This window comes from Triturus cristatus, chromosome 4_1, assembly GCF_964204655.1.
Source record: "Triturus cristatus chromosome 4_1, aTriCri1.1, whole genome shotgun sequence".
Lineage (NCBI taxonomy): Eukaryota > Metazoa > Chordata > Amphibia > Caudata > Salamandridae > Triturus > Triturus cristatus.
Window position 1 is genome coordinate 44,678,733 of NC_140585.1, and position 27,800 is coordinate 44,706,532.

The window sequence follows — 27,800 nt, forward strand, 5'->3', positions numbered from 1 at the left end:
TAAACAAAGTTGGACTCAATATAGATCCCTGAGGGACACCCACATTCATCGATTGAATGGGTGCCACAAAAGGGGGAGACCAAACTGTTTGCTGACGGTTTATTAAGTAGGACCGGAACCACTGCAGGACAGTACCGCCAATACCGTATCCCCAAAGACGATCAAGAAGAAGGTCATGTGGTACGGTATCGAAGGCTGCCGAAAGTTCGAGCAGTATCAAGACTGCTTTCCCACCCTTATCCAATGTAGCTTTAATGGATTCAGATATCTCAAGGAGAGCTGTTTCAGTGCTGTAATTAGCACGGAACCCAGATTGGCTCGGATGTAAAATGCCATTAGATTCAACGAACTCCACGAGAACCTGATTCACATATTTCTCCAAAATCTTAGAGAGGGCCGGAAGCAGTGAGATAGGTCTATAGTTACTTGCTGTCCGAGGATCGGCAGATGGTTTCTTTAAAAGTGGGAGAATTTTCTCCTGTTTCCATCTGGCCGGTACTATCCCTTCAATTAATGAAAGGTTCAGCACCCTATTTACTGCCGGGTTAATCACTTCGGCTATAGAAGCAAGAATCTTTGCCGGACATGGGTCCACAGGAGAGCCTGATTTCAGAGAGCGAAGGATATTTAAAGATTGGTCTGGAGTCATCGTCGGGAATTGTAATAGACATTTCTCGGTCTTAGGTGTCTGAGAGAGAAACCTCTCCGAATTCACCTGGGAATCAGAACAAACCGCTCCAAAAGAGGCTTGTATGGAAGAAATTTTAGTAAATATTGCGCAATGCTCACTGTCCATTCTTCTGTCGGGTAAAGGGATTCTTTATAGCGCAAGGGTCCGTAAAATCTTTCACAATTTAAGAAAGTTCTTTACTTTTATTACCAGCTTTCTCAACTTTTCTGTTAAGAAAGTTCTTTGTTTCCAAGCGGACTTTACTGTAATATGCTTTTAGAGTCGCCTTATACGTTTGTTTAGCCAATGGGTTGAAACCCTTCCTCCAGCTTCTCTCGAAGCGTTTGCAAAGGCTCTTGCTCTTCCTGAGATCTTCCATAAACCAGGGAGCAGATGCTCTGCCCCCATTAGCCACCCGGAGCTTAAGGGGGGCAAACTCATTTACGCATGATTTCAGCCAGCTCTCTAAGGCGCGAGCATCGCGCGTGAGACTGTCCTTAAGACGAAACGGGTGCGCCTCAAGAAAAACTCCGAAGGCCGCCGGAGTCATTGATTTAAAAGATCTAAAGCTATTAGTACGCTCCAGGTACCGCTTAGGAGACTGAACAGGGGTTTCCTTTATTTTAAAAGTAAGTAGATAACGATCAGACCAAACCAGGGGATGAGGCGGGGCCATTTCAATCATGTCCGAGGAAAAAACCTGATCAAGAATATGGCCCCTTTCCTGGGTGGGAAGGGAAACATAAGGAGTAATATGTAGCATATTTAAGGATTCATATAGCTTCATCGAGTTAGGATCATGGGACAAATCCATGTGAATGTTAAAATCTCCTAGAATTAAACACTGTTTATATTTAGCAACGAGAGGGGCAATGACCGAGTTTAACACATCAAGAAAGCTTTTAGCCTGACCAGGAGGTCGATAAACTAAAACTCCTGCAATTGACTGATGAGGTGACAACTTTAGTAGGAAGCTAAGACTTTCAGCGTCTTCCAGGACAAAGTTAGGTAAGATAGTACAAGTGAAAGTATTTTTATAAATAATCGCAACTCCTCCGCCTCGTCCCCCTAAACGATCTTTCCTTAAAATAAGGTAGTTAGGCGGGATGGCGTTTGCAATGGTTGGATTGGATCCTTCATGAAGCCATGTTTCTGTCAGAAACAGCATATCGGGCTTAGATTCAGAGAGAAGATCAAAAATTTGAAATTCATGCTGCCTGTTAGACGGACCGGGAGGGTCGGCCGAGGACAAGGGGAGAGGTCTCCGGGGAGAGCCGTCTCCAGCGATCGTACAGACGAGTAACTTCCCCCCCACAGATGCACACCACACAAAGAAAAGGTTTTGACGTTCTTTATAAGCAATCTTTAGGTACGATAGAATGGTACAAGGAGGTCAGGACTCAGGGGTCCCCTCGGTTCTAGTCTCTTGGTTGGGAACGGGGGTAGCGGGACAGTCTTGTTACCAATCTGGTAGCTGAGATGGTATGATGGATAGCTCACAATCCTCGAGCTCGGCGTTCTAGATGGACGGGCCGCGGCGGCGCCAGCAGGTCCCGGTGAAGGTGGTAGTTACAACGGTCCGCGGCAGCGCCAGCAGGTCCCAGTGAAGGCGGTAGTTACAACGGTCCGCGGCAGCGCCAGCAGGTCCCAGTGAAGGTGGTAGTTACAACGGTCCGCGGCAGCGCCAGCAGGTCCCAGTGAAGGTGGTAGTTACAACAGTCCGCGGCAGCGCCAGCAGGTCCCAGTGAGGATGGAGGATGCAGAAGGCCGCGGCAGCGCCAGCAGGCAGGACGATAGTTCGCAAGGCAGGGCTACGGCAGCGCCAGTAGTCCGTCAGGGATGAGTTCTTCACGGTGTCTCTCGACTCCAGGACACAACTCCCTTCCTGCTCTGGAGCTGCCCCAGTTATAGGTCTGGCGCCCTTTGATGTCCGGACCCTCGCACTTGGAGGTCGGGAGGTCCGGGATGAGGGAGTCCAGACACCCAGCAGGGGGGTGGAGCCAGCGCCCGGGAGAGCTGGGGGGCGATCGGCACCTGGCGGGGGAGAGCCATCGACACTTCTTCCTCCCATCGACCTGCCAAGTGGTCCGTTCACCTCCTGGGTGGATGGTGGTGCCGGGATGTCGGGGCCTGGCCAGGCCCAGGGTTAGGGTCGAGCTGAGGCCACGCGGCCTCGTGGTGCAGTGTCCAAGATGGCGGCCGGGCCGGGCGAGGGAGCCGGTAGTGGTTCGGCCCCATGATACAGAGAGGTCCGGGGGCAGGAGTCCCGTCTGGGGACGGGGTGCGGGTTGTTTCTGTGGGTAACACCTGGAGGGCCGGGGCTCGGGCCCTGTCATGCGGGGAGGGAGCAAGCCCTTCACGTGGCCTGTCCAACATGCGTCCCCCCCAGCTGAAGGCGGGGAGAGTCACCCATTCTCTTGGGGGCTGTCCTCGTCGAGGCGGAAAAAGCGTGACAGGCCATCTGCGTTGGCGTGGTCTTGGCCCGGTCGATGTTCCACAGTGAAGTCCATCCCCTGCAGGGAGATGGACCAACGCAATAGTTTGGGGTTTTCCCCCCGCATCTGCATTAGCCACTGCAGGGGTCGATGATCTGTTTGCACCTGGAAGTGGGTACCGAAGAGATAGGGCCGGAGCTTTTTGAGGGCCCACACCACTGCGAAGGCCTCCCTCTCGATGGTGCTCCAGCGCTGTTCTCGGGCCAGGAGGCGTCTGCTGATGAAGGCCACCGGTTGGTCAAGTCCCTCGGAGTTCAGCTGGGAGAGGACCGCCCCGATGCCATGGTCGGAGGCATCTGTTTGTACGATGAATTCCCGACTGTAGTCGGGGGCCTGGAGCACAGGGGCAGTGCACATGGCGGCTTTCAGCTTCTCGAAGGCCGCTTGAGAGTCTGGGGTCCAGTTGACCTTCTTCGGGTAGTTTTTGGATGTGAGTCCCGTGAGGGGCCCCACAATGCTGCCATAGTCCCTCACGAACCGCCGGTAGTAGCCGGTGAGCCCCAAGAAGGCTCAGACCTCGGTCTGCGTGACTGGAGGCTGCCAGGACTGGATGGCAGCGATTTTGAGTTGCAGAGGGGCCACCAGACCGCTTCCCACCTGGTGTCCGAGATAGGTCACGGACCCCTGACCAATTTGGCACTTGCTGGCCTTGATTGTGAGGCCGGCCCGTTGGAGGGCCTGCAGGACCTCTCGGAGGTGGTGGAGGTGGTCGGACCAGTGGCGGCTGTACACAGCGATATCGTCCAGGTAGGCGGCGCTGAACTCCTCGAGCCCCGCCAAGACCTGGTTCACCAGTCGCTGAAAGGTAGCTGGGGCATTCTTCATGCCGAAGGGCATGACTTTGAAGTGGTAGTGGCCATCGGGGGTAGAAAAGGCGGATCGTTCTTGGGCCCGGGGTGTGAGACCGATCTGCCAGTAGCCCGCTGTCAGGTCGAAGATGCTGAGGTAGCGGGCAGCCCCCATGCGGTCGATCAGTTCATCCGCTCGGGGGATGGGATGAGCGTCGGTTCTGGTGACAGCATTCAAGCCCCGATAGTCGACGCAGAATCGGAGCTCAGGAGTGGTGCCGGGGGCAGCAGCTTTGGGGACCAGCACGACCGGGCTGGCCCAGGGGCTGTCCGAGGGCTCGATGACCCCGAGCGTGAGCATCTTTGATACCTCCTCTTGGATGCAGGCCCGTACCCGATCTGGTACGCGGTACGCCCAGTGTCTGATAGGGGGACTGTCCCCAGTGTCCACGTCGTGCAAGCACCAGGGGGTGACCCCTGGGGTGAGGGAAAACAAGGTAGCAAACTGCAGCAGGAGGTCCCGGCAGCCTTGGCGCTGTTCCGGGGTAAGGGCATCGGAGAGCCGGACCCCGTCCACGGAACCATCTTTCTCACGAGTCTTCAGGAGATCAGGGAGAGGCTCGGAGTCTTCTTCCGCTCCACTGTCTGTAGCCATCAGGAGGCTGAGCTCCGAGCGCACAAAGTGGGGTTTGAGTCTGTTGGTGTGGAGGACCCGGAGGGGGTTCCGTGGAGATTCCATATCGATGAGATAGGTGACGGGGCTCTTGCGTTCGACCACTTTGAAGGGCCCCGTCCACTTGTCCTGCAAGGCACATGGTTCGGTGGGGGACATCACCCACACTTGTTGGCCAGGTTCGAATTCGATGGAGGAGGCATTTTGATCGTACCATCTTTTCATGTCCTCCTGACTGGCCTCAAGGTTCGCTTTCGCCATTTCTCTGAATCGCCTGGTCTGATTGCGTAGGGTCAGGAGGTACTTGAAGACGTCTGGAGGGGTCTTTAGGGGGGCCATCTCCCAACCTTCTTTGACTAGGCTGAGGGGCCCTCGCACAGGGTGCCCGTACAAGAGTTTGAAAGGGCTAAAGCCGAGGGACTTCTGGGGAACTTCTCGATAGGCGAAGAGGAGGCACGGAAGTAGTACATCCCACTGGCGACGGAGGGGCTCTTCCAATCCCCCAATCATTCCCTTGAGCGTGCGGTTGAACCGCTCGACTAGTCCGTTTCCTTGAGGGTGATAGGGGGTCGTGAATCGGTAGGTGACCCCGCACTGTTGCCAGAGGGACTTCATATACTTCGAAATAAAGTTTGTGCCTCTGTCGCTGACGACTTCTCGGGGGAAGCCCACCCGGGAGAAGATCCCCATTAAGGCCCGGCCGACCACCGGGGCTGTTACAGTTCGCAGGGGCACAGCCTCGGGGTAGCGGGTGGCGTGGTCCACCAGTACCAGGATGAACCGATGTCCTTGTGCTGTACGGGGGTCCAGGGGCCCCACAATGTCTATTCCCACCCTCTCGAACGGGGTGGTGACAACTGGGAAGGGTTGCAGAGGTGCTTTGAGTTTGCGGCCGCTCTTCCCGCTGGCCTGGCACGTGGGGCAGGACCGGCAGTGGTTGAGGACGTCGTTTCTCATCTTTGGCCAGAAAAAGTGGGTCACCAGGCGACTGTAGGTTTTGTCCTGGCCCAGGTGTCCAGCCAGAGGGACATCGTGGGCCAAATTTAACAGGAAGTCTCTAAAACGGAGGGGCACCACCAGCACTCGACTGGCCCCTAACTCCGCGATTCTCTGTTCACTGTACAATAGGTCGTTGTCCCAATAGATCCAATGGGCTCCGGTGGTGTCCCCCACGCTCTGGGCGAGGGCTTGCTGGCGGAGTCCCTCGAGGGAGGGACAGGTCTTCTGTTCTTGACGGAACTGTTCCTGGGTGGGCCCCCCTTCTTGACGCCACTGAGCCAGGTTGGGAAGGTCCTGGGGCTGAACGAGCCCTTCGGGGGTTTGCTCTGGGGGGTCGGTATGGTCGGTGTCCTCTACTGGAGCGATCGGGGGAGGAGGTGCTGGCCATTCTGGTTCTTCTGGTCGGGGGATGGCACGGGCGGCCATGGACCGGGTGGTTACGCACGCCCAGTCCGGGAGGCCCAACATCCCCAGGTGCTCTCTTCTTTCTACGGCGGCCCACGGGGAACTCTCAAGATCATTCCCCAGGAGACAGTCCACGGGGGCATCATCTCGGACCGTCACCTTCAACATGCCGGAGACTCCTCCCCATTCGAAGGGGACGCAGGCCATCCGACATAGACTCTCCGAATTGTCGGCTGAACGGACGGGGCAGAGAATGTTCGTCAGGATCTGCTCTGGTTTTACCAGGTGACAGCGGACGGCCGTCACACTGGCCCCCGTGTCGCGTAGTGCTTCGGCCCGGCGTCCATTAATGTTCACCCACTGACTATATTTTCTGGTGTTGGCGGGTAGGGGAGCCCGCGGGACCATGTCTCTTCCCCCTAGGCACGCTAGAACCATGGCGGCCGGTTCCCACTCTTGTTGTTCCTGCTCGTATTCTTCCTGTTCTTCGGAGATTTGTTCTCCCCCCAGGGCGGCGGCAGCTACCTGGCGGGGTCTCGGAGTTTGGTTCTGTGGACAGTTCGGGTCATTGGCGTAGTGGCCGACTCGCTGGCATCGGTGACACGTGACATTGGCTCGGAACCCCGGGCGCATCGGGGGGTTGCCCCGGCTGGCCGGGGGCGGGGTGCTGGCAGCGGGAGCGGCCGGGACGGTGTCTCTTCCTCGTCCCTGGCCTCCTCCTCCTCCTCGGGGACGGTGCTGACCTTGGTTGTTCCGGTTCTGTTCATGCGGCCCTCTCCGGCCCACTCGGGTGCTTTCCCACCGGTCAGCTTCGGCGGCGAGTTGCCGTGGGTCAGTCAATTTACTGTCGAGGAGGTGCTGCCTGAGCTCGACGAAGCAGTTGTTAGAGAGGTGCTCCCACACCATGAGATTAAAAAGTTGCTCGTAGGTCGTTACGTGGCTTCCCTTGATCCAACCCTCGAAGGCTCGGCTGAAATAGTTGACATATTCCACCCAAGTTGTACCCGGGATCCGGGTGCAGTCTCGGAACCTCTGGCGGTACATTTCGGGTGTGAGCCCATATCGGGTGAGGAGGGCAGCCTTCATGTGGTCATAGGATGACATCAGATGGTCTGGGAGCTGTAACAGGGCATCGCGGCCTTCATTGACGAACCTCCCCCATAGACCGGCTCCCCAGTCACTTCGATCGATCCGGTGGGAGGTCATGGCGATCTCGTAGGCCTTGAACCACTGTTGTATGTCGTCCTCTCGGACATACTCTCAAACGACATCCTTGGGGATGTGGACTTTCTTTTCTGTCGCTCCCGGGGTGCGCGGTCGCTCGGGCACCTCCAGTTCTTTGTTCTGCTTCCGTAGGTCTATTTCTGCCAGTTTGCGCTCGTGTTCGTACGCTAATCTCTTTTCTTCGAGCTCTCTCTGCCTCTGTTTTTCTTCCCGTTCTTCTCGGAGCCGCAGATGTTCTAGGTTCAGTTTTTGTTCGGCTAATTTTAGTTCACCGTCCATTTTGAGCCGTGCCATTTCTAGCTCATGTAGTCTGCTTTTTTCTCTCTCTTGGATCTCTTCCTGCGAGAGACCCGTTCTTCGCTCCTCGGGAGCCGTGGTGTTCCTCTCTGATGCTGCAATGTTTTGGTCCGGGGATCTGGCGGCCCCGGTTTCTGCCCACGACTCAATGGCGTGCTTGAAATCGTCTTTGGTACTCAGGCCGGTGGTAGCAATGCCTAGTTCAATGCAGAATTGTTTCAATTCACGATGGCTGTACTCTTCCAATTTCTCCATCTGGAATTTCTCGTGGATCCGCTCTCTTTGGTTGACATTGTGGTTTCGTCGTGGGGTGAGCTACTCTCTGTACGATTATGCGTTGATTCGGATCGCGCCGCTGGCCACCAATGTTAGACGGACCGGGAGGGTCGGCCGAGGACAAGGGGAGAGGTCTCCGGGGAGAGCCGTCTCCAGCGATCGTACAGACGAGTAACTTCCCCCCCACAGATGTACACCACACAAAGATAAGGTTTTGACGTTCTTTATAAGCAATCTTTAGGTAGGATAGAATGGTACAAGGAGGTCAGGACTCAGGGGTCCCCTCGGTTCTAGTCTCTTGGTTGGGAACGGGGGTAGCGGGACAGTCTTGTTACCAATCTGGTAGCTGAGATGGTATGATGGATAGCTCACAATCCTCGAGCTCGGCGTTCTAGATGGACGGGCCGCGGCGGCGCCAGCAGGTCCCGGTGAAGGTGGTAGTTACAACGGTCCGCGGCAGCGCCAGCAGGTCCCAGTGAAGGCGGTAGTTACAACGGTCCGCGGCAGCGCCAGCAGGTCCCAGTGAAGGTGGTAGTTACAACGGTCCGCGGCAGCGCCAGCAGGTCCCAGTGAAGGTGGTAGTTACAACGGTCCGCGGCAGCGCCAGCAGGTCCCAGTGAGGATGGAGGATGCAGAAGGCCGCGGCAGCGCCAGCAGGCAGGACGATAGTTCGCAAGGCAGGGCTACGGCAGCGCCAGTAGTCCGTCAGGGATGAGTTCTTCACGGTGTCTCTCGACTACAGGATACAACTCCCTTCCTGCTCTGGAGCTGCCCCAGTTATAGGTCTGGCGCCCTTTGATGTCCGGACCCTCGCACTTGGAGGTCGGGAGGTCCGGGATGAGGGAGTCCAGACACCCAGCAGGGGGGTGGAGCCAGCGCCCGGGGGAGCTGGGGGGCGATCGGCACCTGGCGGGGGAGAGCCATCGACACTTCTTCCTCCCATCGACCTGCCAAGTGGTCCGTTCACCTCCTGGGTGGATGGTGGTGCCGGGATGTCGGGGCCTGGCCAGGCCCAGGGTTAGGGTCGAGCTGAGGCCACGCGGCCTCGTGGTGCAGTGTCCAAGATGGCGGCCGGGCCGGGCGAGGGAGCCGGTAGTGGTTCGGCCCCATGATACAGAGAGGTCCGGGGGCAGGAGTCCCGTCTGGGGACGGGGTGCGGGTTGTTTCTGTGGGTAACACCTGGAGGGCCGGGGCTCGGGCCCTGTCATGCGGGGAGGGAGCAAGCCCTTCACGTGGCCTGTCCAACACTGCCTCATGGTGCGAGTATTAAGAAGCATCAACATTAGGTCTCTGCTGGCTCGCTGATTAGTTACAATTGGCTGATCGAGGGTATGTTCTCCCAGCGATAATGTTTCAGCTATAGTCGTGGGGAGGGGGAGAGTCCAGTGACACATTTCACAGCTCAATACCCTCATATCACCTATAGAAAAAGAGTGAAGGCAACAGTTTGCGCTACTATCCAAATCTTTGAGATCCCTTCTATTATAGCTAATACGTAGGTCATCTAAGCAAACAGTCCTCTTACCCGAGCTGCCAGCACTGGGGCAATCCGTGGCAACCGGGACACAGACGGGCGCAGATGGGCTTGCCTTAGGCGCGCCTGTTTTACCGTCTCCGTAATTGAAAGACTAGACTGCGCCTTGCCCAAGATGGCGGGTCTCAACCAAATATTTTTCCCCACTTCTTGATTCCCTCAATCCCTGGTTCAATTCCCGCACCCTCCTTGAAGTTTAGTTCACCCAATCAGATTGTTTCCTTTTTAAAATACATACATCACATCACCCCAATGTTTTAAAAAATAGTGGCATAAAACGTTTTCCTACAGTACTAAGATATGTGCTAAGAGAGCAGGATCGGCGTTAACAAAGCATGAACAGCTGAGAAAGCTAACACGGGCTCCTGGTGGTGAATCGCTTCAAATACCAGCCAAAGGGACAGGCGATAACACCTTCAAAATGTGTGGCGTGCGACGTTCGTGTCCTTTCAGCCAGAAAAAAATAGGTTCCGCCTATTCTGAAAGACCACACAAAATAAAATATAATCTCAACAAATGCAATTTTTCCATTCATAGTAACTCCAAATACATCTTCGCAGCCTAGCGCAGTTATACTTAATCGAAAACTTCAAGTAGTGCGACGTAAAACAGAAAAATAATGCACCCCCGTTAAAGTAAAATATGAGGGGAGAGGAGAAGTCAGAACCAGGAGGATTGGGGCATTTATTTCAACAGCACCGATTGTCCGTGAAATCGACTGCTTACAGTTATTAGAGATCAAACCAGCAGATGGCAGTAAAGTGTGTTCGCAGCAATGGGAATCTATTACCGACACCAGGCTGAAAGAAGGTTATTCATCCCAGGCCCGTCCCTCTAGTCCAGGGGTCTTCAATCTGTGGGGCGCGACCCCCAGGGGGGGCGTGGAGTTGATTAAAGGGGGTCGCGCCTTCCCGCCGCACTTCTGCCCTGAACTGCTTCCATCTGGAAACCAAAACGTTTACTCTACGTTTTGGATTCCGAGCCGTGCACCTCAAGGAGCTCTCTGATTGGGGACATTGTCAAAGAATACAACGTCATTGACGACTGTCCTCCAATCAGAGAAGCTTCTGGATGCAAACCAGGAAATGCGCCCGTTAACTTGAGCCATAAATATGCTCCTCTGGAGTGCTTCGATAAGTGCTTGTTCCTGCTGCTTTGCACTCTGCTCCGTTTCCTGGACGTCCTCATTGCTGCTGCTGCTGCCGTGGTGTTTCAGCTGGTGTCCTCTTCGTGCTTCTTCCTCTGCATTCCGATCTCCCGGCTGTTCCCTGGTTTCCACCGAAACTTCTTCCTCGTGGCTGCCTTCTGCATTCCGATCTCCCGGCTGTTCCCTGGTTTCCACCGAAACTTCTTCCTCGTGGCTGCCTTCTGCATTCCGATCTCCCGGCTGCTCCCTGGTTTCCAAGGCCACCGAAACTTCTTCCTCGTGGATGCCTTCTGCATTCCGATCTCCCGGCTGTTCCCTGGTTTCCAAGGCCACCGAGGCCACCGAAACTTCTTCCTCGTGGCTGCCTTCTGCATTCCGATCTCCCGGCTGTTCCCTGGTTTCCAAGGCCACCGAAACTTCATCCTCGTGGCTGCCTTCTGCATTCCGATCTCCCGGCTGTTCCCTGGTTTCCAAGGCGACCGAAACTTCATCCTCGTGGCTGCCTTCTGCATTCCGATCTCCCGGCTGTTCCCTGGTTTCCAAGGCGACCGAAACTTCATCCTCGTGGCTGCCTTCTGCATTCCGATCTCCCGGCTGTTCCCTGGTTTCCAAGGCGACCGAAACTTCATCCTCGTGGCTGCCTTCTGCATTCCGATCTCCCGGCTGTTCCCTGGTTTCCAAGGCGACCGAAACTTCATCCTCGTGGCTGCCTTCTGCATTCCGATCTCCCGGCTGTTCCCTGGTTTCCAAGGCGACCGAAACTTCATCCTCGTGGCTGCCTTCTGCATTCCGATCTCCCGGCTGTTCCCTGGTTTCCAAGGCCACCGATACTTCTTCCTCGTGGCTGCCTTCTGCATTCCGATCTCCCGGCTGTTCCCTGTTTTCCAAGGCCACCGATACTTCTTCCTCGTGGCTGCCTTCTGCATTCCGATCTCCCGGCTGTTCCCTGGTTTCCAAGGCCACCGATACTTCTTCCTCGTGGCTGCCTTCTGCATTCCGATCTCCCGGCTGTTCCCTGGTTTCCAAGGCCACCGAAACTTCTTCCTCGTGGCTGCCTTCTGCATTCCGATCTCCCGGCTGCTCCCTGGTTTCCAAGGCGACGGAAGCAGCCAAAACTGGTGAGTAAGCTGCCTCTTCCTCTGCATCCCCCCACCTTTAGGAGCCCCCTACTTTCTATCTAGCTATGAAGAGTCCCAGTTACACTACACACGGCCACATACATGTTTTAGGCACGGATTGCAAACGCTAAACAGAGTGGCAGAATCCCGACCTCGCACAAATATGTCCCTATAAACAGTTCGACGGCCATTTAATTCTTAAATCCAGCCAAACTCACTTGCCACATATGCCAGGTCTTGGTTAATTTACTCTCCCAGTTCAAATCTCAGCATATTTTGAGACATGCGCTTGATAAGTGCAGGTCGATTCTTTTTGAGAAAAGTCTGTTTGAGTCTTTTTTTGCATAGGATGTTTTCAAGTGACGTAGTCTACTGAAAGCTACAAACAATGCTACACACCACTGTGCCCTGCATGGTGCCTGCTATTAGATGCCCCCTCGGGCTTGCAGCAGTGGCCACGCCGGCCTGGGCATTACCTTCTTAAAGAAAGGGATGCGCTTGGCATTGGAGGTGGGGGTGGTGACGCTGCTAACACTACTAAGGGGGGAGCGGTGCCCACCCGGCCCCTCCGCCTCCTCTTCCTCTGGCTCGAGGGGCTCGAGCTCGTCCCTCAAGTGGGTGATATCCAGGGGACCTGCTGGGGGAGGGGATAGGAGCGAAAATAAGCAGAAGGGAAGTGAAAGGTGAGGGTGACAGGAAAGAAAGGGAAAAAGTGATTTGGGGGAAGGAAGGGAAGGGGAAGAGTAGAAGAAGTAAGAAAAGAGTGAAGGAAGCATGAGGCACGAGAAGGGAGGGCGGGCAAAATGTGTTAGAAATAAGGGAGACGAGAGAGAAAAAGGGGGAAGAGATAAAGAGGACCGACAGAGTGCAAGGGAAAGAAGGGGGTAAACGGCAGAGAGGTGCGAAGGTTCAAGAGTGGTGAAAGAAGGATCAGGTGGGGGCGAGGACGAAGGAGAAGCGGTAAGGAGAGAGCAGATGGTAAGAGAAATAGAGAGTTGGAGGTGAAGGGAGGGGCGAAGATAAAAAAAACAAAGATGAGGGGTGATGACACGATAAAAGTAATGAGGTGGTGTCGAAAAAGGCAGGAGAAAAGTGGAATAAATCCGGAAAGACTCCGAAAGAAAATGTGTGGGAGAAGGGTGGGGTGAAAAGAAGGAAGAGAGGAAAGGGCAAGAAAGTCAAGGATGAGAAAGACAAAAATGGGTTTGAGGGATGGTGAAGAGTAGGGAGAGGGTGGGAGTAGGTGAGAGGAGGAGTGGAGAAAGGGGGGAGAAAAAAACGGCGGAGGATGGGAGAAAAAATGGAAAAAGAAAACAAGATTAGGATGGAAAAATAAACAGCACAGTACTGATAAAACTAGACAGTTTGTGAAATAAAATGTAGTAATAAACAGAAGTGAGAGTGAGATGGAGTAGGCTAGGTCTGGAGAAAGGGAAAGAGACATAGCTTGTACCCAAGAACCAAAGAGGGGGAAGAACACATGTTGTACCCCATAACAAAGCGTGAAGAGGAAAGGACACACCTTGTACCTCATGACTGAACGTAGGGATTGTAGGTAACATCTTGTACACCAAAACCTGGCAATGGTAGGGAAGGACCCATCTTGTACCTCATGACTGAACGCAGGGAGGGAAGGACACATCTTGTACCTCATGACTGAACGCAGGGAGGGAAGGACACATCTTGTACCTCATGACTGAACGCAGGGAGGGAAGGACACATCTTGTACCCCAAAACCTGGCCTAGGTAGCGAAGGACACATCTTGTACCCCAAAACCTGGGACTGGTAGGGAAGGACACATCTTGTACCCCAAAACCTGGCATGGTTAGGGAAGGACACATCTTGTACCCCAAAACCTGGCATGGGTAGGAAAGGACACCTCATGTACCCCAAAACCTGGCAATGGTAGAGAAGGACACATCTTGTACCTCATGGCTGAAAGTAGGTAGGGAAGGACACATCTTGTACCCCAGAACCTGGCATGGGTAGGGAAGGACACATCTTGTACCCCAAAACGAGGCACGGGTAGGGAAGGACACATCTTGTACCTCATGACTGAACGTAGGGAGGGAAGGACACATCTTTTACCCCACAACCTGGCATGGGTAGGGAAGGACACATCTTGTACCTAATGACTGAACATAGGTAGGGAAGGACACATCTTGTACCTAATGACTGAACATAGGTAGGGAAGGACACATCTTGTACCTAATGACTGAACATAGGTAGGGAAGGACACATCTTGTACCTAATGACTGAACATAGGTAGGGAAGGACACATCTTGTATCCCAAAACCTGGCACTGGTAGGGAAGGACACATCTTGTACCTCATGGCTAAACGTATGGAGGGAAGGACACATCTTGTACCCCAAAACCAGGCATGGATAGTGAAGGACACATCTTGCACCCCAAAACCTGGCATTTGTAAGGAAGGACACATCTTGTACCTCATGGCTAAACGTAGGGAGGGAAGGACACATCTTGTACCCCAACACCAGGCATGGATATGGCAGGTCTGATCAATCCTGAAGGAAGGGTGCTGAGTATAATATGAAAGGGTGCACCTGCATGAGCAGGGCCCCTCTGCAGCCTTCGGAACCTATTTTCCGGGGTTGTTTGTGATGCAGCCAACCATATATATTTAAGTGCATTATATCCTCGCGGTAAATGCTAACTTTAAAACGGCTGCTTAGAAACATGTCGTGTTTGGTATCAAACAACTTGGAATCACACCTAGACACCAGTAACTGGTGTGGGAGGTATGATTCTACCCTTCTAGAGGGACTTATGTGACACACTGGTACACCCTGTACCAGCTTTCTCGACCTGGGCATCACAAAATGGATGCTGCCAGCCACAGGCACTAGTCTGCCCTCCTGCTGCTGAGCCAAGCTCGAGCAGGGGAAGGCTTGACAATAAGTCTCCAGTCACAGGGAGGTGTGACCACCTCCCAGACAGGATTTAGTGTATTGGGGCTGGGTGGGTGCACTCAGAGTGTTTGAAGTCTGCATTGGAGGCACATTTGGTGTCCCTGTGCATAGTCCAGTTCAAACCGGTTGAAGGAGCCATTGGCTCCTGCTCTGGCGCGAACCTGGACAAAGAACATGGGTGTAACCACCCCTCTGTCCTGACCCTCTCATAGGTGAGTCCCCAGAGTTTGTCCCACCCCTTCCTTGGGTATAAAGTAGGAACCCCTGACTACAGGACTTTAGATTTTACCTGGACTAAACTCTGCTACAGAAACCAAGTACTTAGACGATCTATACTACGCTGGATGACTGAAGAATCTCCCTTGGAGTAAAGGAGTTACTCCCCTGCAGCAGCAGGCACCTAAAAGCATGTGACCGGTTTGCATCTACCGAGCTCCTGAGGACTTCTAAGATTTCTGCAACACAGGAGGTGGGTTCTCGAGGTCTCTGAGGTCGATCTGCTCTCTCAGCAATTCTGAGACCAGTATCCCTCGTGGGGACCGTGCAACCTGAACCTCTGTGCACCGTGTACTTTTGCAGCAGCATATGCTTTTCGGCGATCCCGGAGGCTGTGCTTTAGGCTACTTGTAGTCCTGACCCTGAGCAGTATTTCCACCGAAGATTTCCGGCCTACACTCCACGAGTGTTCCGTAGGCTGGTAATTCGTGATTCAGCTCGAGGTCCCTTCGCGATCCCTGGTCCGTTGGCCTGTGGGTCCATGTGAAAGTAACTTTGACTTTCAGTGGGCTTTCCTTGTTGCTCCAGACGTGCCCTGACTCTCCATTGCTTGGAGAGTCCCCAGGACCTTGCTGGTCCTCACCAAAGCTTATTTCCTCTGCCCGCATGGGTTGCAGTTGCCAAGGCTTGTTGGTGTTCAATCCAGACACTGACCCCCCCAGCACTCGACATCCTTCGTGGGACAGCTCACCTCCGGACTTTGGTCATCGTCGACGTCTCCTGGTCCTCGTGGCTGCAGAGTCAAGCATCGCATCTTCTCACCTGAAGCACCCGACATTGGTGGGCATTCGTCTATCGTGCCCCTGGTCACCCTGAAGTGACCCAGACTCTGTCCCCTCTGGTTTCAGGTTCTTCTCACCTCGGATCAAGGCTTGGATCCCACCGGAAACTTTTCATCTTCCCGGCAGCACTTTTTCGCCTCACGCCATTGAAAACGACGGTTTCCGACACCACTTGACCCCTATGCATCCGGCTCCTCGAGGATAGGTAACACGGGTATCTCGGTACTCTGAAGGGTGCTGGTCTTAGAACCTTCTATGTTCCAAGGGGTTTGCTTAAAGTCCTCTCCGAAGTGTCCTTAATCTCTAAAATTACAACCGCGACTTTCCAATAGAGTTGTACAGAGCTCGTGCCTGTGTTCACAACTGCACCTGTCCTCCGTGGATCCCGTGTCACTACTTTGGGTGGTTCCTTGGGGTCCCAGCGATTCTACGTGCTCTATGCACTGTGTCTAGTTAAGTCGTGGTTGTTATACCACTTTCTTAGTATATGGTTTGGTCTCCCCCTGGAGCCCGCTGTGTACTATGCTATTTACTATTGTTCTAGTGATTTAATATTGTGTGATTTGTGCTCTAATCTCATTAAGAGGTTAGTAGAGAGTGTTTAGTAATAAATACATATATTTTATATATCTCTTGTGTGGTTCTCCTTTCATTTGGTCAGTCAGGAGGTTCTGATCTGGTAAAACAAGCTGCTTTACATTCCTTCGAGACTTAGCCTGAAGGCTGCTCTCCATAGCTACCACTAGGATAGCTTTCAATAAAGGTTGTCGTTAACCGAATCATCAATAAGGGTTGGTTGGACTGGTACAAGGTGCCCACTTTAATTAGTGGTCAGCATATACCAGGCCAACTTCTCACATTGCTGTGCAGCGGTTGAGATTCAAGTTTGCTATTGTTTTACCAGATAAATCTCATTGAGTGATTAACTGAAAACCATTAAAGGTATTAGGTACATATAAATCAAGACTAGAATAAGTAAGTTCTACTGAACTTGGAGTTGGGTAGTCAAGGGTCTAGCACACCCTTTCTCCAACTCAAGAGAGTTTAGTTCCCACTAGGTTAGGTAGGTGCAACACCACATAGCACTAGTATGTCTTCTAGGCCAGAAGCCACAGGTTCTCTGCTAACTAAGTATGACCATATCTAATTTCAGGAATTGAGAAATATGTGTGCATCTAGGAAACTGAGGACAGGGAGAAATGCAAGCACCCAACGTCGTTGATCTTAGATGACCTCAGAAAGACCTTCAGGGTCTAATGAGGCAGGCAAGTTGGGTGGAACAGAAAATGAGGACAAGGCAGGAAGTGAACACTTCTTTGATCTAGACTCAAATGCTGACCAGGAGGATCAGGATGATTCTAACCTGGAAACTCCAACTCTTCCTTAAGGTGGGGAGAAGGCCCCAGAGGCCCTCTCTCTACTCCACCAGGGAGAGTACACAGTTTACCAAGAAGATCCAGATCTCCTTCTCAGGAATCTAATCAACTGGTACTTCTGTAGGGACCTTTACTTCTCATAAAATGGAATCCTCTTATGAGAAGAAGTGTCAATTACTTGAGAATGAGAGAACCAGCCTCAGACTCAAGAGGGAACAATTGGCCTTAGACTGGGAATCCCTAGAGCTCCAGAGAGCTTCCAGAAGGTTGGAGCTAGAGCCCCATGGTGGCAGCAACAGTGTCCCTAGAGGTAGAGAGTATACTCATGATCATAGGAACCTGAACAAGATAGTCCCGCCCTATCAGAGTGGGGATGACATCCACAAATGATAACTGTACTAGAGAGGGCCTGTAAAGTACAGAGGGTCCCTGAAGAGCAGCGGGCAGCTATCTTGTGGCTCTCCTTTGCAGACAAAGGTAGAGACAAGCTCCTCACTGTAAGAGAAGAGGATGCTGATAATTACAAAGTCTTGAAGAGTGCTCTCATTGATGGGTTTGGCTTAACCACTGAACAATACAGGATTAAGTTCAGAGACACCCAGAAGGCACAGACTCAGGACTGGGTTGACTTTGTAGATTGTGCTACTAAGGCTCTGGAAGGCTGGTTACTTGGCAGTAAAGTGTGTGATTTTAAAGGATTGTACAATTTAATTATGAGGGAGCAGATCCTTAATAATTGTCAAAATCAGTTGTTGCATCAGTACCTGGTGGACTCTGATCTGACCTCTTCCCAAGAATTGGGTCAGAAGGTAGACAAATGGGTCAGAACCAGGGTGAGGCAGAAAGTTCAGAACCAAGGTGGTGACTCCATGAAGCAAGACTCTAAAACCTCAGATAAGGGTGGGGAGAAGGGTAAAGACCAGAAGTCTTCTCAAGGGCCCCAGAAGTCTTCATCTGGTGGGGAGTCACAATAAAACAAGAATAAAGGTAAGAAGAAACCATGAGTAGGTCCTGCTTCTTATGGTTACCCCCATTTTTTGCTGATGTACCACTGTTTTCGACTTAGACTGACTGGGATCCTGCTATCCAGGACCCCAGTCTAGCTGCTTGCTCCTCTAAATTGATTGCAACTACTTTAGGTGCACTTCAGATTGGATTCTGGGGTGCCCTTATCAGTCCCTAGTATATGGTATACTATGTACCCAAGGCATAGGTACCCCAGAGGCCTCCCAGGGGCGGCAGCATGTATTATGCCACCCCAGAGAGACCATCCAAACTGACACCACAGGTCTGCTACTGCAGCCTGTGCAAGGTGGTGCATGCACCCATTACTTAGATATAGGCTCACTATATCTATTATAAATCACTGCACATATACACCTATCAGTCACCCCTACGGCAGGCCTTATGAATCCTGAAGGCAGGGTGCTGGGGTTTTATGTGAGAGGGTGCACCTGAATGAGCAGGGCCCCTCTGCAGATGTCGGAACCTATTTTCCGGGGTTGTTTGTGATGCAGCCAACCATATATATTTAAGTGCATTATAACCTTGCGGTAAATGCTAACTTTAAAACGGCTGCTTAGAAACATGTCGTGTTTGGAGTCAAACAGCTTGGAATCATACCTCCACACCAGAAACTGATGTGGGAGGTATGATTCCACCCTTCTAGAGGGACTTATGTGACACACCAGTACACCCGGTACCAGCTTTCTCAACCTGGGCATCACAAAATGGATGCTACCAGCCACAGACACGAGTCTGACCTCCTGCTGCTGTGCCAAGCTCGAGCAGGGGAAGGCTTGACAATAGGTTTCCTGTCACAGGGAGGTGTGACCTCCTCCCAGACAGGATTTAGTGTATTGGGGCTGGGTGGGTGCACTCTGAGAGTGTTTGAAGTCTGCACTGGAGGCACATTTGGTGTCCCTGTGCATAGTCCAGTTCAAACCGGTTGAAGGAGCCATTGGCTCCTGCTCTGGCGCGAACCTGGACAAAGAACATGGGTGTAACCACCCCTCTGTCCTGACCCTCCCATAGGTGGGTCCCCAGAGTTTGTCCCACCCCTTCCTTGGGTTTAAAGTAGGAACCCCTGACTACAGGACTTTAGATTTTACCTGGACTAAACTCTGCTACAGAAACCAAGTACTTCGATGATCTACACTTCGCTAGATGACTGAAGAATCTCCCTTGGAGTAAAGGGGTTACTCCCCTGCAGCAGCAGGCACCTAAACGCATCTGACCGGTTTGCATCTCCGGAGCTCCTGAGGACTCCTAAGATTTCTGCAACATAGGAGGTGGGTTCGCGAGATCTCTGAGGTCGATCTGCTCTCTCAGCAATTCTGAGACAGTATCCCTCGTGGGGACCGTGCAACCCGAACCCCTGTGCACCGTATACTTTTGCAGTAGCATATGCTTTTCGGTGATCCCTGAGGCTGTGCTTTGGGCTACTTGTCGTCCTGACCCCGAGTAGTATTTTCACCGAAGATGTCCGGCCTACACTCCAAGTGTTCCCTGGGCTGAAGAATAAATGGGATGAGAGGCAATATAGTGGCACAAATAGCTCAAATACAACACAGAACAGATCAAAAAAAGAGAGATGTATTATATCTTCCGTCTTTTATTGTTCTTGTTGCACTTCGCACAAAACAGTCAGCCTGGAGATAGGGCTCTCAGGCTGAGGCAATTGGAGGCCAGATGGATTTGTACTCTGCGTTCGTCTATTGAGGGCCTGAATGCTGATAGGGAATTACATTACTTTCTTTAACTAATGCATGGCCTTAAATAATATAACGTCTGGTCTCCTTTTGCTGGTCCTATACACATACACGTTGATCTGTGTGTGACAATTACTCAAAGGTCCATGTGTGTTTTTCTGAATGTGATTAGCCTGTATTGTGTTCCTGTGCTAAGGATTGTTCCAAGTACACATGCATTGGACTCTGTTGCACCCAATGTTTTTTGAGAATATTCTTTGGATATAAGTTGTTCCTGTTCTTAATCAATCTACTAAAATTTGAAAGTTAAATAGACCATTATTGACAATGTCGAAAATGTGACGTACTTGTCGATGTTCTCTGTGTCTCCTCTCATTTCACGTATACCTTATTGAGCCTGGTCACCCTAATTCTTCCTTTAGGTGGTGGGTGGCTCTTGCTCTGCTTCTGTTTTACAGTTTCCCTCACAACAAGACGCTTTTTTGTGCAGTTTTAAACAAAGTGAAGATAGGGGAATGTGTGTGGATGTGGTATTTTGCCACTTCAAGAGTATAGTGTAAATACTCACCCCTTTTTTATAACAATGTCTCTCTTTAAAGAGTCCTTTGATATTGGTTTTCGTTCGACACTCTTGTTTTTTAACCAACATCACATGCAATGTAATATATTGTAATACTTACCGGAAGACGCTTATTTTTTCCATCAAGAATTGGTGGGATTTACTATTATTTGGTATTACACCGTTTTTATGTACTCAATACTAGCTTAATTGCTTTTATTAATGAATCTATGTTTTCTATATGTTAGACGACTTTTGTGTGTCGTTTTAATAAAGTTTTGTGTAGTCGATATTGTGCATCACTTAGCTAATACGTAATATCGTGTACCCGCCACTTTAATGCTGACTGATAGGTGAGGGCCAATATTGACATCATGAGCATGGCGTTAACCTGCAGTATGGTGTGTCTGTGATCTTGGCGTTCTAAAACTAATACTGAATTAGTGTTAGCCGATTAATGTTTACTACGGGCGTGAAACCGGAAGTGTGGATACATGAGCGAGCTGGATTCCCGTTTTAGTTGTTTTTTTCTTTTTCAAACAGTTTGTCCCGGAAGCGTTATGGGCGTGAAACCGGAAGTATTGATTCATGATTGACTTGGATTCTCGTTCTAGTTGTGTTTTTTTCTTTCTCAAACAGTTTGTCCCGGAAGTGCTTTAGTGTAATTGCTTCCTGTTTGACGGTTTGGTGATGCTCGAGGTTTTAAAAGCCCTTGTGTGGCAAAGTACTTTCTTTACTACTTGTCAGTCTTGGTACGGGACGTGAAGTACGGAGACTGCGCCGGATAACCTATTTTGGACGTGGCTAATACCACTGTTCGGTGAGTTACAATGCAGGTTGCGCTTACTGAACTTAGGTTCCGACACCCTTTAGTTCCATTATGAACGGGGTGTCGAGTTGTGAATATTTTGTAGCCTTGAATGGTCGGTTCTTCACTGATGGGGTTTTTTGTGTGTATAGTATACACATTCCCCGTTATTGGTGAATAACGTTTGTGTGGCACGAATGCCAACACAGTAGACGGGTACCATCTAGTGGTTTGTTGCTTGATGCTGTTTTTGACTTTATGTTTGTGTCACTTAATGTTTGTTCATTGGTGAATTAGTCACCTTAGTATGATAATGTTCGTTCTGAATATGCATGTGCCTGGTTTTTGATCAGTTTCAAACATGTTAGAAGTTTTTCTAGACTAGCGTCGCCGTTTGTGAAGCCCGACCTCAGTTGCGGGCAGTTTTTGTTCCTTTTTTCTTTCCTCTTTTGTTTTATGTTTCAACCGTATTTTCCGTGGTATTTAATGCGTTTGTGCGTAACTATGGGTTTAGGATATTCGAATAGAGTGCTCGATATACAATTAGGATGTTTTAACTGGATAAACATGGAGGGCGGAATGCATTATCTGCAGTTGCCAATTGTTTTCATGATTTATGAGAGTGCGACTATTGATTCGATACTCTTGTCTTACAGAATTAAGACCTCAGACAAAGATCGCTTACTCTTGGGTCTCTGAGGTCGTTGTGTCTCATTGTCGCTATACATTGGGTATGTTTTTCTTGCTTATATTGGCTTCATAATTTGTTACTTTCTTGGCATTTTAGTATTAGTTACTCATTAAGGAAAGGCTTCTCTATCTAATACAGCTTGACGGATTTGACGTTTCTCTGTTTGCTGATCATCAAAGAAATATCCTACACTCTTAATAATTTTGGTAAGCTTCAATAAATAACGCATTGGTGATGTAGCCATGCTTATTTTAGGCTACAGGCATTCATTTGTCTCATTCTTGGTGTATCCACGTTATCTTTGGAACTGCGTGGAACAGGGGTCACTTATGTTTTAAGTATTTTCTTTTCACGGGTGTGATACTTTTGTATATAGGGTCTCTTTCTCTTTTTTCTTACACATACACATTTTCTTGGAATGTGTCTTGTTTCCTTAACCACGTGGCTAAGATGGTGGTTCTTTCGCTTTTTCCTCTCAGCTTATCACTTACGGACATTTGACATTTTAGAATGATTGTCTGTCTTTGATTATTTTGTCTGTTTTTTAAAAAACGTTTTTGTATTGTATGCCATTTCAGCCCTGAAGAAGCCCGTGTTTGGGCGAAACGCAAGGCTGACTGTTTTGTGCGAAGTGCAACAAGAACAATAAAAGACGGAAGATATAATACATCTCTCTTTTTTTGATCTGTTCTGTGTTGTATTTGAGCTATTTGTGCCACTATATTGCCTCTCATCCCATTTATTCTTAAGTATTTATTGACGTTCTACAGGCAGCAGAGCGTTTGAGGTGGGCAATATTCTACATTACTGGTGACTGATTCTGGTGGTGCAGTCTTCTGTGACCCGGCTGCTTCTTCTTTCTATGTATATGTTCCCTGGGCTGGTATTTTGTGATTCAGCTCGAGGTCCCTTTGCGATCCCTTATCCGTTGGCCTGTGGGTCCCTGTGAAGGTAACTTTGACTTTCACTGGGCTTTCCTGGTTGCTGCAGACGTGCCTTGACTCTCCATTGCTTGGAGAGTCCCCAGGACCTTGCTGGTCCTCACCGAAGCTGATTTCCTCTGCCCGCGTGGGTTGCAGTTGCCAAGCTTTGTTGGTGTTCAATCCGGACACTGACCCCCCAGCACTCGACATCCTTCGTGGGACAGCTCACCTCTGGACTTTGGTCATCGTCGACATCTCCTGATCCCTGTGGCTGCAGAGTCAAGTATCGCATCTTCTCACCTCAGGCACCCAACATCGGTGGGCATTCGTCTATCGTGCCCCTGGTCACTCTGAAGTGACCCAGACTCTGTACCCTCTGGTTTCAGGTTCTTCTCACCTCGGATCCAGGCTTGGATCCCACCGGAAACTTTTCATCTTCCCGGCAGCAGCACTTTTTCGCCTCACGCCATTGAAAACGACGGTTTCCGACACCACTTGACCCCTATGCACCTGGCTTCTCTGGGATAGGTAACACAGGTATCTTGGTACTCTCAAGGGTGCTGGTCTTAGAACCTTCTATGCTCCACGGGGTTTGCTTAAAGTCCTCTCCGAAGTGTCCTTAATCTCTAAAATTCCAACCGCAACTTTCCCATAGAGTTGTACGGAGCTCGCGCCTGTGTTCACACACTGCACCCATCCTCCGTGAGTCCCCTATGTCACTACTTTGGGTGGTTCCTTGGGGTCCCAGCGATTCTACGTGCTCCAGGCACTGTGTCTAGTTAAGTCGCGGTTGTTATACCACTTTCTTAGTATATGGTTCAGTTTCCCCCTGGAGCACGCTGTGTATTGTGCTATTTACTGTCATTCTAGTGATTTAATATTGTGTGCTTTGTGCTCTAATCTCATAAAGAGGTTAGTAGAGTGTTTAGTAATAAATACATATATTGTATTTATCTCCTGTGTGGTTCTCCTTTCATTTGGTCATTCAGGAGGTTCTGATCTGGTAAAACGAGCTGCTTTACATTCCTTCGAGACTTAGCCCGAAGGCTGCTCTCCATAGCTACCCCTAGGATAGCTTTCAATAAAGGTTGTCTTTAACCTAATCATCAATAAGGGTCATTTGGACTGGTACAAGGTGCCCACTTTAGTTAGTGGTCAGCATATACCAGGCCAACTTCTCACAAAGGACACATCTTGTACCCTAAAACCTTGGATTGGTCGGGAAGGACACATCTTGTACCCCATGACTGAACATAGGGAGGGAAAGACACATCTTGTACCCCAACACCTGGCATAGGGAGGGAAGGACACTTTTTGTACCCCACAACCTGGCATGGGGAGGGAAGGACAAATTTTGTACCCCAAAACCTAGCATGGGTAGGGAAAGACACATTGTACCCCAAAACCTGGCATTGGTAGGGAATGACACATCTGGTACCCCAAAACCTGGCATGGGTAGGGAAGGCCACATTTTGTACCTCATGACTGAATGTAGGGAGGGAAGTACACATCTTGTACCCCAAAACCTGGCATGGGTAGGTAAGGACACATTTTGTACCTCATGACTGAACGTAGGGAGGGAAGGACACATCTTGTACCCCAAAACCTGGCATGGGTAGGGAAGGACACATTTTGTACCTCATGACTGAACGTAGAAAGGATGGACACATCTTGTACCCCAAAACCTGGCATGGGGAAGGAAGGACACATCTTGTACCTCATGACTGAACTTAGGGATGGAACACATCTTGTACCCCAAAACCTGGCATGGGGAGGGAAGGACACATCTTGTACCCCATGACTCAATTTGGGAATAAATTACACTCCTTTACCCCAAAATCTATGATGGCGAGAAGGGGAGAAAAGACATATTGTGTACCCCATGAGTCCGGGGAGGGGAGGCGAAGGCCACACACTGACCAACAGTGGTGAAAGGTGAATGATGTGCACTATAGGGTACAATCAGGATAGGGAAAGAGAAGATGTGATCCGACCGTCTTCCGGCTAATCATAAATAATCAAAGGGGGAGGGATCACTAGTTACTGGCACCAGGGTTCAAGTGGTTGTCTCTGGTATAGGTAAAAAACCCTCAATCACGTTAAACGTATGTCGGGGCGGTATATCTTGATTCTCCGCCGGTTAAATACGTGATAGCATCATCATTGGGTTGATTCCATGCATCCTCCACCCGGAGGGAACCACTGGGTTTTTCAGCAGTGATCAGGGAAAAAATGATAAAATAAAAAAGTTTTACCTATACCAGAGACAACCACTTGAACCCTGGTGCCAGTAACTAGTGATCCCTCCCCCTTTGATTATTTATGATGTGCACTATAGCCCGTATGGGAGCGTTTGTACATTAGCACGTTACACCAATGCCTGGGATTAGATGCCTGTATGTGTACATAAGGTGTCTGTCATACATATGCACAATTGTGTGTGTGTGCTGGGCATGCATGTACACTCATGCCTGGGATTGCAAGTGTGCGCGAGGCTTTTGTGTGACATACACATGCTAAGCTAATCGGTGTACAGGTATGCAGCCAAACACCTGTGCTCCTGAGTACAGCTGAAGTGTGGAACAGGGGCTTTTTGTGTCTTCACAAACTGTGTGTACAGTGCTCTGAATTTGTGCTTATAAAAACCCCCCATTGGGAGAGTGTCCTGTGTACAATGTGAGTGAAGGATGGCCACTTGGAGTGGTAATGAGACTCCCTCTCAGCATGGTACAGGCAGCAATAATGTTTTCTGGCCTCGGAGCGGAATTATCAGGGGTCTGATTTGAGCCTGAACTCAGGCAGGGGCTCGCACGTGCAGGACCATCCTTCTCGCTTTCAACCGCACGAGCTGTGGGTTCAGTAGAAGGTATTTGGATGAGCGAGACACAGACGGGGCATGGTGAGACGACTAGAAGAAGAACCGTGAAAGAATACTTCCAAGGTTAGACTTCAGGGGTCAGAGTGCTGTAGGTCATCCGGCCCACCCCTAGTGACCAGGTCGTGGATTATTCATTTACTGAGCACGTGTAGTGCTACATGTAGACACGCACTGCTTTTCAGGGAGGCATACATTCTGTTCGCACCGCCGTAACCCACGGCCCCACTGCCCAGGATCAGCAAGGTCTCATTTCAGGGGTAGATAGGATTCATGTGACTGGTCCACAGTAACAGTGCCATGGACAACAAGGTCAAGACACAACTTCTTGCTCCAGTGCGCTCCATGACACTGACCCAGGGGGACCCTGTCCTGGATAGCCAAGGTCGGAGTTCATGTGTTAATGCGCTCCATGTGATTCTGAGTCACAGCGACGTTGTCCTGGATCACAAGGTCAGAGTTTAGGGGTTAATGCGCGCCATGTGATTCTAAGAAACAGTGACGCAGTCCTTGATCACCAAGGTCAGGGGTCAATTCTCTCCGGGTCATCATTACCAACATGGACACTGTTCTGTATAACTGTGGACTAGGTGACGTGCCAGAACACTTCATGAGACTCTTGCTCACAATGACCCTATCTTGGATCACTAAGGTCAGAGTTCAGGCTTTGAAAAGCTCAATGTAACTCATTCTGAGCCAGAGTCCTAGGTCACCAAAGGTCAGAGTTCACAGGTTGATGTGTGCTATGTGACTGACCCACAGTGACCCTATCCTGGACCACCAAGGCCAGAGTGAAGTGTTTGATGCATTAGCGTGACTCTGATCCACAGTGAATCATCAGCGTCAGAGTTCAAAAATAAATGTGCTTCAGGTCAACCTGACTCCTGTCCTGGATCACGAAGGTCAAAGAGTAGATGATATGTCTGAACGTTCAATCAAACTTAGTGATTCAGACTAGCGCACAAATGAATTAGAGACATATAAAGTGTTCTGAAATATGAACTAACATCTGATTTTACTGATCTGGATAAAGGTCCCAGTGGACGAGAGGTCATAGGCTAGTTCACATGTTGGACTGTTGTATCTGACTGATCAACAACTATCCAGTGCTATGGCGCTCTTACCACTGGCTGGTGGGGTAGGCCTGCATGTCCCAGTCACCACGTCACCGAGGCTGGAGCTGGAGTGCCCGCCGCCCGACTTACTGCAAGAGGAAGAAAGACACAAAGGCCATTATTGTTATGTTATGCAAATTTGCAGAGCGCACTATCACAAGAGGGTGTCCTGGCACTGAGCAGGTGTGAGTCTAGCCAAACCATGGCCCTAGTGGGACTACTCAATAAGCCAGGTCTTCAGCCTCTTGCAGAATTCAAGAACTGAGCAGGAGGCTCTTTTGTGTGGCAGCAGGTCGTTTCGCGCTTCAGGAGTGATGTAGGAGAAGGCTCACCCGCCAGATCTAGTTTTCCATATGCACGAGATGCGTGCAAGTAGGAGTCCAGATGAGCAGATGTGTCTGAAAGGTTTGTGAAAGCAGATGCAATTGTTAAGATTTGCTGGGCCAGTGTTGCGTAGAGTCTTGAAAGTGTGGGTGAGGAGTTTGAATTGTGCTCATGTGTGTATGGGAAGGCAGTGGGGCTCCCTCACGTGTGATGTGAGTGCGGTTTAGGTTGAGAGTGATTCTGGCCACCGAGCTCTGAATGGTCTACTGCTTTAGGTTAGATTTTTGTTGATCTCGGCATAGCCATTTGCAGCGCTTCCTTTCCTTTTCATGCATTCATTAATAAAACCAAAGCTAGAAGAAACATCACCAAGCTCATAAAGATAGTCAATCGATAGCCAGATGAAAAAATGGTGTAGTCTAAGTTGGCACTTCTTGAGGACCTATATCAAGGAGGGAAAGACAATACGCAGCAGCATCAATGTTACAGGTATTTCACTTACACTGCAATAGAATTTAACTTTCATTAATACACATACTTGGTATCATTCTGCCGCCTTGTGGCTGGATCGGCTACAGTGAGCTATACTTTTAAACGTACTGTGGTTATCATCAATAAGATCAATCAATCAGCGTGGCTTATCACCCAGGGGGTAACCAGGCACTGGGGTGCGGTGAGTCTCAGTTGCAAAGCCAGGCCTTGAGTCCCTTCCTGAAGTCAGAGATGGATAGAGAGGCCGTTCCAGGACTTGGCGGCAAGTCAGGAGAAAGAGAGGCCTCAACTGCGTTGGATGCGTTCAACG

At 50.5% G+C, this 27,800-nt stretch overlaps 1 protein-coding gene across 3 annotated transcripts in view; it reads right to left on the reverse strand.

The window, feature by feature from the left end:
- Positions 1 to 27,800, reverse strand: part of LOC146839431 (voltage-dependent L-type calcium channel subunit beta-1-like) — a 269,660-nt gene that overhangs the window by 109,205 nt on the left and 132,655 nt on the right. For 2 of the 3 annotated variants that reach the window (XM_085651479.1, XM_085651481.1), the window contains 2 exons: positions 26,684 to 26,763; positions 12,103 to 12,263 (listed from right to left, as the gene is read on the reverse strand). In XM_085651479.1, the coding sequence (XP_085507605.1) occupies positions 12,103 to 12,263; positions 26,684 to 26,763 (241 nt within the window). The remainder of the gene's footprint in view (positions 1 to 12,102; positions 12,264 to 26,683; positions 26,764 to 27,800) is intronic. The other variant, XM_085651480.1, reaches the window with a different exon arrangement.